Consider the following 13691-nt stretch of genomic DNA (forward strand, 5'->3'; position numbering starts at 1 on the left):
CAAAGGCTGGGCAGATGTAGCATTTACCTGTAACCCTGGCACTCTGGGAGAAATGGTCAGGAGAATCCCTAGAATCAGTCTGGCTAGCTAAAGCTAGGTGAATCAGTGAGCCCTGGGTTCAACTGAGAGACCCCGTCTCAGCAGATAGAGGAAGATATCCAACACCAGCTTCAGGCTTCTACAGGAATGCACACATGCTGACACACAAAACATTAGCTTTAACATCTCCCCCGGCCCCTTAAAGGGCAAAAAAGGGCTTCTAGGTTATAAAGAATCTGGAATGGAGACAGATTACTACCCTAGAAATCTCACTCTTCACCCGAAAACCCGCCCCCACACAAGAGGCTGGGCTGTTGGGCAAACCTGCTCCTTGGGAGGGGAGGTGGCAAAACCTGTTTGAAGATGAGGTTACCTCCCTTCCACACCTCCTGCCTCCTTAGAGGCAGGAGCAACAGCTGACACAGAAAAGCGAAGAGTTTTGGGGGCTGGGACCACAGCCTCCTGTCCTCAAGTGCCCACACAACACAGGACCAGGACGACTTAGGAAGATGGGAACCAGGCAAGAAACAGGAAAGGAGACATTAGAAGAAAGGTAAATGAGGCCTTGGCCTGACTGGAGCCAGAGAGGGTGTTTCCTACCAGCCAGGCCTTCCTGGCTTCCTAAAAGAAAAGCATGATGAGAAGTTAGCAGAGAAGGGACCGGGTGGTTTAGGACAGGAAATGAATACAGCATGGAACCAGTTCCACAGTTTAAAGAAACGTTTCTATCTTATGTGTAATAGATCCATATTCTCTCTCTCTCTCTCTCTCTCTCTCTCTCTCTCTCTCTCTCTCTCTCTCTCTCTCTCTCTCTTTCTCTCTTCTCCTAACTCCCATCCTCTACAATAGCCATTAGGAAACCTGGCCCAGAACCAAATGTCTGTCCTGGTTCTGCTTCCCAGTGAGTCTCCTTTCTCCCTCTGTCCCTCTGTCCTTGTACCTGTCCCATATTTTCCAAACACAGCAGAGGAAAGGCTGGGCTGACAAGGTGAGGTGCCATCTGCTGCTACTTTGCCCAGGGTTAACTGGGCAGGTCTGTCTGGGTTCCAGCCAGTCGGGATGTGGGATGCCTTTCACTCCTACACTGTAGGTGAAGCCACTACCATGGATTAGCTTGCTAGGCCATCCCCTCTGCTAAACTCAGCAGCAGATGGCCTGCTCTGGCAAGTGGAAAGGGAAACCGCCCATACACATAGACGGGGCCTCCATGGCATGTGTGGCATGTTCTTCACACCAGTGTCTACCACCTGATGTCTGGCTCCCTTAGGATACCGTCTAGCTTGTTTCATGGTCTTTTCTTCTATCAGGGCTGAGGAAAAGGCAGGAGCCTCGGAACCAGGAGCAGGCCTGAGACTTGGAGAGCTGGAGCTGAGGGAGGAGTGGCAAGATGAAGAGTTTCCTGGGTGAGGGAGGCTGAGAGCTGTTTGCCCTCCCTGTGACTCTTCCAGAGGTCCTGGGTTTGAGTCTCACAAACCACATGGTGCCTTACAATCATCCTTTGTTCCAGTCCCAGGTGATCTGACACCTTCTTCTGGGATCCAAGAGCACCAGGCACATATGTGGTGCACAGATAAACATGGAGGCAAAACGCACCCATAGACCTAAAACCAAACAATGTCAGGGGAGATTGGAGCAAGAAGAAGAACGAGCATGGTGGAGAGGGAGGACTGACGGAGGCAGCTGGCTGGGTGTCTGAGCCTAAGCCCCTGTTTAATCCCTCCCTCTAGGTTGCTTCCTGAGGAGCCTGGCCTGTCTGGAGACCCTGAAGACCCTCAGAGAGGCTCACAGGCAGGTAGGGAAAGGAAGGTGGAAACTAGAGCTGGGGTTAGAGTTGACTTCTGGTGCTGCTGTTAAGATGAGGGTGTCGCTGTGTAGCTTCTGTCTCTTTGCACCCACTTTCTCTCTTTCCACTTGCCCTGGGTCACATCCCTTTCTCAAAATTCACAGGTATTATCTCCTTTAAAATTTAATTTTAGTTACTGTTGGTGTTTGGTGAGTTTTGTTTATTCATTGGTTTGTTTGTCTTTCTATGTAGCCCTAACTGGACTGGAACTCATTTGTAAACTAGGCTGACTTTGAATCCACAGAGATCTCCCTCCTCTGCCTCCTAGGTGCTGGGATTAAAGGCAAGCGTCACTGTGCCTGTGGTTTAATTGGGTTTCTTTGAGACTGACTCAACTTTCTAGCCTAGGTTGGTCTCGAACTCATGTAGCCTGAGTTGGCCTCAAATTTGACTGACTCCTGCCTCCGCCTCCCAAAAGCTGTAATTGCAGATGTGAGCCACCAAGCCTGGCATCAAGGCTTCTCTATGTAGGAGTCCTTGTGCATTTGTGTCTTTCTTTTGATACAGACTCATGTAGCCCAGGATGCTCTGTAACTCAATCTGTAGTCAAGATAACCTGAACTGTGATCCTCTTGTCTGTCTTCCTTTGTAGTATTGGGATTATTGGCACATGCCTCCATTCACAGGGATCTCAAATCACCATCCTCTCACACATTTTTCCATCTGTGTATTTTCCTGCTCCTGTCTTCCAATCACAGGTATGCCCAACAGTCTGGCCTTGTGTGGCCAGCGCCCTATGCGGAAGCGTCTTTCTGCCCCAGAATGGCAGCTGAGTCTGACTGAGGGAACCGGAGAAAATGGAGCCTCTTCCACCCACTCTGTGTCTTCCTCTTCTGATGGTAGCTTGGACCTGGAGGTGGATGAATTGGAGACACCTTCAGACTCGGAGCAGCTGGACAGTGGACATGAGTTTGAATGGGAAGGTGGGAGCAAAGCCAGGGGTGGGGCTGGTAGAAGCAGAATCGAGTAGAAAATGCAGCTCGAAGTGGACAGATGGGACAGGATGTTAGGCTAAGCAGGCAGGCAGCAGTGTTTGCTCAGTAGTTAAGAGCATGGCCACTTTTCCAGACGTCCTGGATTTAATAACCAGCACCCACATGGCAGCTGTCTAGCACTATTCCCAGGGGATCTGATGCCCTCTTCTGACCTTCAAGGGCACCAGGCATGTATGTGGTACACATGCATACATGCAAGCAAAACATTCATACAACTTAAAATAATAAATGAATCTGAAAGAAAGGAAGGAAAGAAGAAGAAAGAGAAGAGAAGATGAAGTAGTAGCCGAGAGGTCAGACAGGCAACAGAGAGGAAAGGAGCAGCTTCCAGACTAGGAGACCAGCCAAGGACTTAGGAGGAGAAATTTATTAAGAAAAAGGTCAAAGGGCAGAAGAGGTGGCTCATCAGTTAAGAGCACTAACTGCTCTTCCAGATGACATGGGTTCCATCTCCAGCATCCACATAGTGGCTCAGAACCACTTCTAGGTCCAGAAGATCTAACATTTTCTTTTGGCCTCCACAGTACCAGGCACATGTGTAGTACTTAGATATATATTTAAGAAACACACATATACACATAAAATAATAATTAATAATAATGATAAAGAAAAGATCAACCGGGCAGTGGTGGTGCACTCCTTTAATCCCAGCACTTGGGAGGCAGAGGCAGGAGGATCTCTGTGAGTGTGAGCCAACCTAGTTCTACATAGTGAGACTTGTCTTAAAAATAAAAAAAGCAAACAAACAAAAACAAAAAACAAAAGTATTGAGGCAAAAGAGAGAAAGAAGGAAAGGAAGAAAGGAAGGATGGAAGGAAGGAAGGAAGGAAGGAAGGAAGGAAGAAAGAAAGAAAGAAAGAAAGAAAGAAAGAAAGAAAGAAGGAAAGAGGTAGTAAATGTCTGTTCCATGCTGCCCTGATCCAGGACTGAATTGTTACTACTATTGTGTTTGGGACAGGGTGTCTCTTGTAACCCAGGCTGGTCTCAAACTCAAGATCCTCCTTGTCTTGGCCTCCAAGTGCTGGGACTACAGCCAGATGCCACCCCAACAGCCTGAGGCAATAAGGACAAGAAGCTGGGTGGAGGTGACTGCATGCCTCTGATCCAGCTCTAAGGCTGAGGCGGGAAGATTGCCAAGAGTTTGAGGACAGTCTAGGCTACAAAAGGAGCTACAATGTGAAGCCTAAACAAATACAAACACAAAGGTGCCCTAACCTTAGGAAACACTGTTTGGTAGAAAATAAGTACCTGTAAACAATTGCAGCTGAAAATCAGGCTCTCCATGTGGATGTTAGGGATTCTGAGACAATTCTGAGTCCAGGCCTGAATGCTAAGAGTCATGTTTATCAGGATTAGAGTGGCACTGTTTCAAATAGATGTAGCAATTCAGGCAATAGCATGGAATACAGGGGAATTCAAAGCACAAAGCCTGACTATATATAAAGGGCTGGGAGGCAGAGGAAGAATATCAAAAGATAGTGCTGGGTTAAGCTGGCAGAGTTCATATCAGTGTGGTCCTTGTTGCTATGCTAATGGATATAGACTTTTGTATGCTAGACAATGAGGAATAATACAGAGGTTTTAATCATGGGATATCTGGTCACATTTAATGACAGTAGACTGAAAACAACAGGAGCTGATACCTCAGTTGGCCAACTGATTGTCACACAAGCATGAGGACCTGAGTTACATCTCCACAACCCATGTTTTAAAAAGCCAGAGCTGGACATGGTTGCTGGCCCACCTCTTTAATCCCAGCACTCAGGAGGCAGACAAGGCAGATCTCTGTGAATTCCAGGCCAGCCTGGTCCTACATATTGAGTTCCAAGATGGCCAAAGCTAAATAGAGACACTTGTCTCCAAAACACCAAACACATACACACACTCACACACACACACACACACACACACACACACACCAGATATGTGGAGGGAAGGAGGAAGGGATTGTGGTGAGGTGGAGAAGGATAGAGAGAGACAGAGAGACAGAGAATCCTAAGGCCATAGTCTAGTGAAAGAGAAAGTTAAGAAGAGGCAGAAGAGACCCAACAGGTTGAGTTAATTGGACAAACTGAGAGCCAGTGAAAACATTGAAACATGAGAGCTTAAAACAGTAAATTCTGCCAGTTGTACTAGCACTCAGGAGGCTGAGGCAGAAGAGTCAGGAGTTGGAAGCTGTCCTGAGCCACACAGCAAGACCTCTCAAAAACCCAAGCAAACAAACAAAAAACTGGAGGAGTAAACTCTATTGATCCAGGAGATTACAAGAATCTGCCTTGTTCATTTTTCCCTCCTGTGTGTTTTAGATGATTTGCCTCGGGCAGAGGGCCTGGGGGCCAGTGAGGCAGCTGAAAGGCTGGGCAGGGGCTGTGTGTGCGATGTGGCTGGAGAAGATGGTCATCGTTGGAGAGTGTTTCGAACAGGACAACGAGAGCAGCGAGTGGACATGACCATAATTGAGCCCTATAAGAAGGTCTTATCTCATGGAGGTAATGGCAAAGGCACTACAAGGGCAGAAACCATGGCACTGTCTGGCCAGGGCCAGTGAGTGAAGGTGCTTGCCACATATGCTGGCAACCTGAGTTTGATCCCTGAACCTTACATGGAGAAGTTTGAGGAGAGAATTAACTCCACCAAAGTTGTCCCCCGATCCCCACGTAGACCCATCTGTGCATGTGCACAATGATACATGAAGTGACTGACGGTGACAGTTGTGCAGGGTGCTCTCGCAGAGCACTTAGGCTAGGTTCCCAGGACCCACGTGATAGCTCACGACTGTAACTCCAGTTCCAGGGGAGTCTCACAACTTCCTTGGATCCCCCACCATGCACATACACACATGCAAGCAAAACAGCCATACACAAAATAAAAAATCACCAAAACACTCTGACAGTTTGACTAACGCCTTAGCTGGAGGTTCAGTTGTTGGGTTGTTTAGCATCCGTTGTTTGACTTCCAAAGACCCTCATTATCCTTCACCCTAAACAGAAGTACTGTCTATTTACACATTTGTAACTGAGTCCATTTTCCTCATATTGGTCCTCAGGTTACCATGGTGATGGCCTCAATGCTGTCATCCTCTTTGCTTCCTGCTATCTACCCCGAAGCAGCATCCCCAACTACACCTACATCATGGAACACTTATTCAGGTAAGGCAGAAACCCGAAAGGGTTTGTGGAGGGGACTAAGTCGGAGGAAAGTAGAAAATGAAAGGCATCTCCACTAATGCAATAAATCATATTGAGTCAAATTGAAAGTATAAAAGCAGGTTTAATGAGAATTGATTGCTCCAGGGTGGGCTCCCTGATCTCACAGGAGGAAGTCAGGACAGTTGCCCTCCTGGGCTGGGACAGGGGCTTTTCACAGGGAAAGTGAGGGGTGGTAGTGATGTGCTGGTAAGGTATGGGTATTGCCTTATTAGGTGACTTTAGGGCCCTGTAGGTGGGTCTTAGGTCCGGTAGTCACTTTGGAATCAGGAACTAGTTGTTGGCTTTGTCTGGTGTTTTGCGAGGACTGTCTTCATGGGCTTTTCCAAGCATGGGCTCCTGACTGAAAGAGAAGGGCAGGGACCTCCTGGTCCATGCCATCTTGACCGTTATCACAAAACCTCCAGCCTAACAGAAAAGACCCATGCCCTAAACCAGTCGCTGACTGGAGAATCTCCATATTCATGTTGCTCAGTTTGGGGAAACACCCAGCATATGCCTTCCCTACAATGTTGTCCCCAGGTATATGGTGGGAACTCTGGAGCTGCTGGTAGCTGAAAACTATCTGCTTGTTCACTTGAGTGGAGGCACCAGCAGGGCCCAGGTGCCCCCTCTAAGCTGGATACGACAGTGTTACCGTACCTTGGACAGGAGGTGAGACCCAAGGACAAGAAGGACACGACTCTCTAGCATCTCTTCTGTCTTTCTATTTTTCTCTTCTTCCAGTTGGATCCTTTGTGGGTCTTTACTCTTTTCTTTTCTCTTCTTTTTTCTTCTTTTCCTTTCCTTTCCTTTCCTTTCTTTTCTGAGACTGACTTGATGTATAGCCCATGTTGTCCTCAAGCCTCAGCCTCTTGAGTACTGACCCGAGTCATCCTGCCCAATGCCTTCTTTTATGAGTTCTTCACATCCCTTCAAACGTGTCTCCATGTCTCCTGTTGTATTCTCTGTGGTCAGGGGCATCTTGACCTTGTGACTTACTAGCCACATTTGGAGAGCTCACAGCTTTCCTATTTAGTTTCCTCGTGAATCCACATGACATGTTGCCCGGTGCATGGAGCCACTCTTTCTTCTCCAAGTCTTACCACTTGCTTTCCACATCTCCACGGCTCTCCCTTCCTTCATCCCTTACACAGAAATCCTTCCCCATTCCTGTGCCTTCTCCCTCCTTTGTTTTCTCGTCCTGTAATCCAGGCTGGCCTTGAACTGTGTAGCCAGACATAGCCTTGCACTCCTGGTCTTCCTGTCCTTCCCTTTCCCCAGTGCTTAGGTCACGAGTCATCACCATGCCTGGCTTGTCCCATCTCACCCTTGCTTAGTTTCCTTCTTGTGCCTTTTCCGTTTTTCCTCTTTGCTGATATTTTTTCCCACTTAAGAGCATTGTTGTTTCTTGTTTGGGGGAGGGATTTATTTTGTTTTAGATAAGGGCTTATGTAGCCTAGTTGGCTTCAGAATCAGCGTGTAGCCCCAGTTAGCCTTATACCCCGATCCTCTTGCCTCTGCTGGGGTCACCCTCACCATCACACCTAGCTTCCTCTTGGAGTTTTAGGTAGCCTGGGCTACATAATGGAAGAGATGGAGAAGTCTGCAAAAGGAATTTACGTAGGCTCGAGAGAAATGGGTTGCAAAGACTAAGGCACTTTTAAAGGAGGATTCCCTAAACGTGGAGTATAGAAGGCTGAATAAATTGGGACGAGCTCAAGGCATGGTGATTAGGCACAGCTGCCAGAGAAATTTGGAAAAAGATCTGAGGTGCCTGCAGCATGGACGATAACCCACCTGTTCCTCCTGGAAAAATGTGGAACAAGGAACTTATGATCATATTGGATTCTTCCTCAGGCTTCGGAAAAACCTTCGAGCCCTGGTGGTCGTCCACGCTACGTGGTATGTGAAGGCCTTCCTGGCACTGGTTCGACCCTTTATCAGGTACTAGTTCAAGGCATAAGGACATCCCTTCAACTGTTTTCAGTACCGAGGTTGTGGCGGTCTTACTAGCCCTCTTTCTAGCCTTGCCATTCTGCTTGCTCCAGTCCCCTATGTGAGATCCTCCAGGATCACTCTGCTAACACAAAGTGGAATTGGCTTATTCTCTCTCTTCAGTTCCAAGTTCACACGAAAGATCCGATTTCTGGACAGTCTGGGGGAGCTGGCCCAACTCATCTCGATAGAGCACGTGCACATACCAGAAGTTGTCAGACAGTGAGTCCTGCACTTAAAGATACTGGTTTGGGATGGGATGTCTAAAGCCAATTGTGTTTTTAATGTCTCTGGGGAAATACAAAGAACTAAGACACACAAGTCCTGCTTTTAGTTGTGTCAGTTGTGTCATTTCTGCACACACTTAGAGCAGAAGTGAAGGACACTAGATTATTTGTCACATGAAGGGTGCACTAGTGAGATGAGTCAGTAAAGGAATTCAGTCTCCAGAACCTCCGTGGTGGAGTAAGCCCATGGCATGCTGTGTGCACATTCATAAGCCCATGGCATGCTGTGTGCACATTCATATGTAAATGTAAACAGAATTTAAAGGGCAGATGAAAATGTCATGGAAGAGACACTGAGGTGGGGAACACCAAAGAATAACCCCAACACAGAAAGTCTGTGTCGTACTTATGTTCTTATGTGCCTTCTGTGCCTTCGGTGCTATGAATAGGTAAGCCAGCAGGGAAGAGATAAAATCCAGTGGGAAACATGTTAGGGAGCACAGGATGGGAAGTGATTCAAGTACTCAACTTTCTAGCTCCTCCAGTTCACCTTGCTTCACTCCTCTATCCCTCTAGGCTGGACCAGGATCTTCATGGCTCGAAAGGCACCTAACACAAAGCTGGGCAGAGGGCCTAGGATCAGGCAAAGTTCATGAATGGTCTGCATGATGGATCGCTATATTATCTCATCCTGAACGCCAGTGCCACTGGATCCTCACTTCCCAGTGTGTTACCCACTACTGGACACAACCTTCAAGCTGGGATTTAAGGGTGGGAACCCCATATATGGGGTGGCTTGAATTTCGGCTGTCCAAAAACAAAGGTTGTGTGGCATTGGAAGTGTAAGGCTCTGGGTTTTAATTCTGCTTTACTTGTAAAATATGGGGGTCTCATGTTCCTTCTCTGTAATCAAAACTACCGGGATCCCTCCCAGGCTAGTTGTCTTAGCAGTCTTTGAGGGGAAGTGGATGGAAGGTAAAGAGGGTTTAACCAGCAGCCACAGCCAGCCTGTCTGCTGGGAGCCCAGGAGCCAGTTTGCAAAATCTTGAAAAGGCAACCCCTTCTTAGTAGTCAGCTGCCTGTGATCCTGAGAACTGCTGTCAAAACCTGTGTTTTCATTCTTGTTAGTAAATTCAGACCTGTGGCCTTTAAAGAACGGTGATGAGAGATTTAAGTCTGTGCCCAGGAAACCAACAAGTTCCCCTCAAGCCCTTACATCACAATCTTTTCAGTTCCAGCACAGAATTCTTGCTTACCAGGGTTCCTCGGGACTTTTAGCTCAGCCCCTGGGGCTGCTGGCCCTGCGTGGTAAGAGCACTTAGGGGAGGGGTGAGGCACGTGCCTCTGAGCACCCTCCTGGTCGGTTCAAACGACCTCGAGACCTGGCGGGTTGGTGGAGAGCGGAAGGGAGGGAGAGAAGGTAGGAGCCTGAGCCTACCTCTCGACCTCAAGACTCCCAGCCCCATGGTCCCCGCCGCCTGCATGCTGCTCTGGGCCCTGCTGCTAAGTCTGGAGTCCCGGGCGGCGGGGGCCGAAGACGAAACGACAACCGCAACAGCTACCACGACTGGGATGCAGCGGGTCAGCTTCCGCTTTGGGGGCCCAGCCCGCAGCCTCCGGAGCACAAACCCCACCGCCCGGAGCACTATATTCCGGAAGCTGAGGGTAACCCTGGAAGATGAAAATGACGCCCTGGCCACTGCTGACCGCCTGGCTGTCCCGGCAGCCGCTGAGCTTCTGTCCACTGTGACAGGCTATAGCCGGTCATCAATGCCCAGCCCCAGAGACTGGGAGGAGGATGGCTCCTTGGAAGAGGGGGTGGTTGATACCAGAAAAACCACCAACAGCCCTCTAAGTTTCTTTTCAACCACAAATACTGGGGGAAGTTCAGGCACTACCGGGAGGTTTATAGCCAATAGCCAGGAGCGAGAGATTAAGCTGACCACTGACGTGCGGTCCCTTAGTTCAAAGACTACTGTGGTGGACCTGTCTTCCGAGACTACCCTGCAACAGTGGTCAACACCTGGGTCCACCCCATCTCCGTGGCCAAAACCCTCACTCTCAGCCATGCCATCTCCTGAGGATCTGCGGGTAGTACTGATGCCCTGGGGCCCATGGCATTGCCACTGTAAATCAGGCACTATGAGTAGGAGCCGGGCTGGAAAGCTGCATGGCCTTTCTGGGCGCCTTCGAGTTGGGGCACTGAACGAACTCCGCACAGAGCACCGGCCTTGCACCTACCAGCTGTGTGCTTGCAACAGGCAACTGGAGGAGTGCCCTCTGGACTCAAGTCTCTGTTCTGACCATAGCTGCAGCTCTCATGCTGCCTTTCAGAGCAGCACTGCTTCTCTAATTCCTGTGCACCTGAGACGCAGGCCCATCCTCCCACCCACTAGCCCGAGCCCCAGCCCAGCTCTTGCCTTTTGGAAACGTGTCAGGATTGGCCTGGAGGATATCTGGAATAGCCTTTCTTCAGTGTTCACAGAGACGCAACCAGTAAGTTTTACTGAAAAACCAGTAAGTTTTTCTTGATGAATCTAAAAAGTCTCCATGTCCCAAATCCCATTGCTTACACAGCCTGTGTTCTTGCAGGAATGACTGACTTACTGGTCAGTTACTGAGCCTTAATTTGCACTGGTTAGTCTAGTCTTGGCTGGTTTTCGGTTTTGTTTGGTGTGTATAGGGTACACATGCACAGGCTACTGAGGCCTGAGCTCTTACCTCACATATGGTAGGCAGTGTTCTACCACTGAACTGGATGGCTATCCTGCTTACTTCCCTAATCCCCGTTTTGTTTTGATTGGGTTCCACTATGTTGTCTAGGCTGGCCTATAACTCCTGGGTTCAGGTGATTCTTCCAACACCTCAACCCTCAGTATAGTGGAAAGCTCAGCTGCCTATTTTCTTTCTGAGACTGTTTTAAGACAAAATCTATGTTCTGGCTGTCCTGGAACTCACTAGTTAGGCCAGGCTGGCCTTGAACGCTGATCCTCCTGCCTCTGCTGAGATTAAAAGTATGTACCACTGCCATCTGGGCTTTTTTACATTGTGTGCATGTTGTATGTGTACACATGTGGAGGTCACAGGGCAACTTGTGAGAGACAGTTCTTTCATCCCACCATGTGGTTTCCAGTGATCAAATTCAGACTGTCAGGCTTGGAGCCATCACACCAGCCTGAAATAGTCTCAAGGATCGCCTTGAACTTACTGTGTAGCCAAGGATGCCATCACTTCTATAAGAGCCAAGATAAGAGGTGTGTACCCTCATGTCTTGTCACTTCTTGAACAAATGCCACGTCTTATTGGTCATCAGATTATTACTGACCAAATAAGACTTCTTTACTTTTATTCTTTTTTTTCTTTCTTTTTTTTTTTAGTTTTGGTAAGTAGTTCTGGCTGATCTTAAATCGACAATTTTCCTACCATGCTTGGCTGTAAAGACTAAACGCATAGACAATGGACATAGAACATATTAATAAGTTAATGATCAAGAGAGTTTTTAGAAATTGTGTTAGTTTTTTGCCTGCATATGTCTGTGCACCTGGTGCCCCATGGAAGCCAGAAAAGGGAGTTGGATTCCCTGGAACTGTTGTTATAGATGGTATGAGCCACCATGTGGGTACTGGGAATTGAACCCAGGTCCTCTACAAGAGCAGCCAGTGATCTTAGCTGCTGAGCCATCTCTCCAGCTCTGATTAGTACAATAACTTATGCTTTGTAACAGTAACAGCCAATATCTGAGGTCTTACCTGGTTTACAGATGAAGGAAGTTTTACAAGCTAGCAGGGCTGGAGGTGTAGTTCAGTGGGTTCCCCTAACACATGCACAAGGTGCTAGGTTCAAACCCCATCACTGAAGGAAGAAAGCAATGACAGGGCCACACAATTGATACCAGGTTTTGCACCAGTATGCATGTGCCTAAAAGACTATCCTTCTGGGACTCTTCCCAGCAACTTAAAAGTTTACAAAGAAGTCAGGTGTGGTAGTACACACCTTTTAGTTCCAGCACTTTGGAGACAGAGACAGGTGGGTGTTCATAAATTGAAGGCCAGCCTGGTCTACATAAGTTCCAGGCCAGCCAGAGCTACATAGCGAGACCCTATCTCAAACAAACATACAAAGTTACTATAGGTTCAGACTGATTCCATAAAATAATCTCAATTTGCTAGGGATGACTGGCAGGGGAAAAAGACAATAAACAAAAGGCATACTTGGTGACTTAGCTGGTTTCTATTTTTGTTTTCCTCCTTGTGAGTATGATTCTATTTTTAATATAAAAATAATGCACTTGGGGGCTGGAGACTTATGTAGTTCAGCTAGAAGAGTACTTGCCTAGCATGTATGAAGTCCTGAGTTTGATCCGCAATACCACAAGCTAGGCATGGAGATGTACACCTCATAGATCGGTGGGTGGAGGCAAGGGAGCAGATGTTCCAGGTCAGTACACTGAAAGATGGCTCAGTGGTTAAGAGCATTTACTGCTCTTCCAAAGGACACAAGTTAAATTTCCGGCACACACATCAGCCACTCACAGCCACCTGTATAACTCCTGCTTGAGAGAGCTCCAACACCCTGGGCTGTGGGTACCTGCGCACACATGCACATTCAGAGGGACACGTCAGGTCAGAGAGGTGACTTGGCAAGGAAAATGCTTACTGCACTTGCCTAATGCCCCAGTACAATGCCCAGAGCCATGTGAAAATCCAGCTCTCATTTGGTGGTGGGAGGCGAGACAGAACTGGCCTGAAGCTTACATACAAAAACACACACACACACACACACACACACACACACCCCAAACTAGTAGGGCTCAGAAAAAGGTTTGTAGCAGGGTAAAGCAACTAAAAGAATGTGGTTACAATTATAATCTGTTTTCTCTATTTTCTTGCCTTCCCCAGATAGAAAGAACCCAGAGGTAATGGCCACGTCACCCTCAAGAGAAGACGCCTACATTATAAACTCCCTTTTCAACCCCAGCACCCACTACATATTTTTAATATATAGAAAAAAAACCCCTGGAAATACATACTTTGGTCTCATTTTTCTTTTTGGTGGTGACTGGGTCAAACCTGGGGCTCCGCAAACAATGGGGCCCATGGACTCCTCCCCAGCACTTGTCTGTCTTTACAGAAGTGCTCGGCAACTTTAGAGCCAGCAGCCTCTAGCCTGTTCCTTTACCCCTTCCTTCCAAGATAAAATATTCACACTGCTCATTTTCCTCATTTCCAGTACTGTTTTACAGAAAAAAAAAAAAATTTGCTGGGCAGTGCACATACCTTTACTCCCAGCACTCAGGAGGCAGCGGCAGATGAATCTCTGAGTTCAAGGCCAGCCTGGTCTACAGAGTGAGTTCCTGTACAGCCAGGGCTACACAGAGAAACCCTGTCTCGAAAAACCAAAAAAA

The 13691-nt window shown here is 47.9% G+C and overlaps 2 protein-coding genes across 3 annotated transcripts; both read left to right on the forward strand.

Annotated features, from left to right (window-relative positions):
- Window positions 1–357: 357 nt before the first annotated feature.
- On the forward strand, window positions 358–9461 carry Bnipl (BCL2 interacting protein like). 2 transcript variants are annotated; one of them, XM_028789798.1, is made up of 10 exons: window positions 358–592; window positions 1347–1442; window positions 1767–1831; window positions 2581–2805; window positions 5184–5366; window positions 5924–6026; window positions 6606–6737; window positions 7923–8009; window positions 8184–8282; window positions 8864–9461. In XM_028789798.1, the coding sequence occupies exons 1-10, from the start codon at window positions 549–551 to the stop codon at window positions 8898–8900; spliced, it is 1071 nt and encodes a 356-aa protein (XP_028645631.1). In that variant the 5' UTR covers window positions 358–548; the 3' UTR covers window positions 8901–9461. The 2 variants fall into 2 exon arrangements, with proteins under 2 accessions (XP_028645631.1, XP_028645632.1); XM_028789799.1 differs by lacking the exons at window positions 1347–1442; window positions 6606–6737 and having other exon boundaries at window positions 8864–9439.
- Window positions 9462–9629: 168 nt separating this feature from the next.
- On the forward strand, window positions 9630–13326 carry CUNH1orf56 (chromosome unknown C1orf56 homolog). The gene is made up of 2 exons (XM_028789833.1): window positions 9630–10783; window positions 13186–13326. The coding sequence occupies exons 1-2, from the start codon at window positions 9752–9754 to the stop codon at window positions 13204–13206; spliced, it is 1053 nt and encodes a 350-aa protein (XP_028645666.1). The 5' UTR covers window positions 9630–9751; the 3' UTR covers window positions 13207–13326.
- Window positions 13327–13691: the final 365 nt, after the last annotated feature.

Source organism: Grammomys surdaster, unplaced genomic scaffold (assembly GCF_004785775.1).
Source record: "Grammomys surdaster isolate TR1022 unplaced genomic scaffold, NIH_TR_1.0 125849, whole genome shotgun sequence".
Classification (NCBI taxonomy): domain Eukaryota; kingdom Metazoa; phylum Chordata; class Mammalia; order Rodentia; family Muridae; genus Grammomys; species Grammomys surdaster.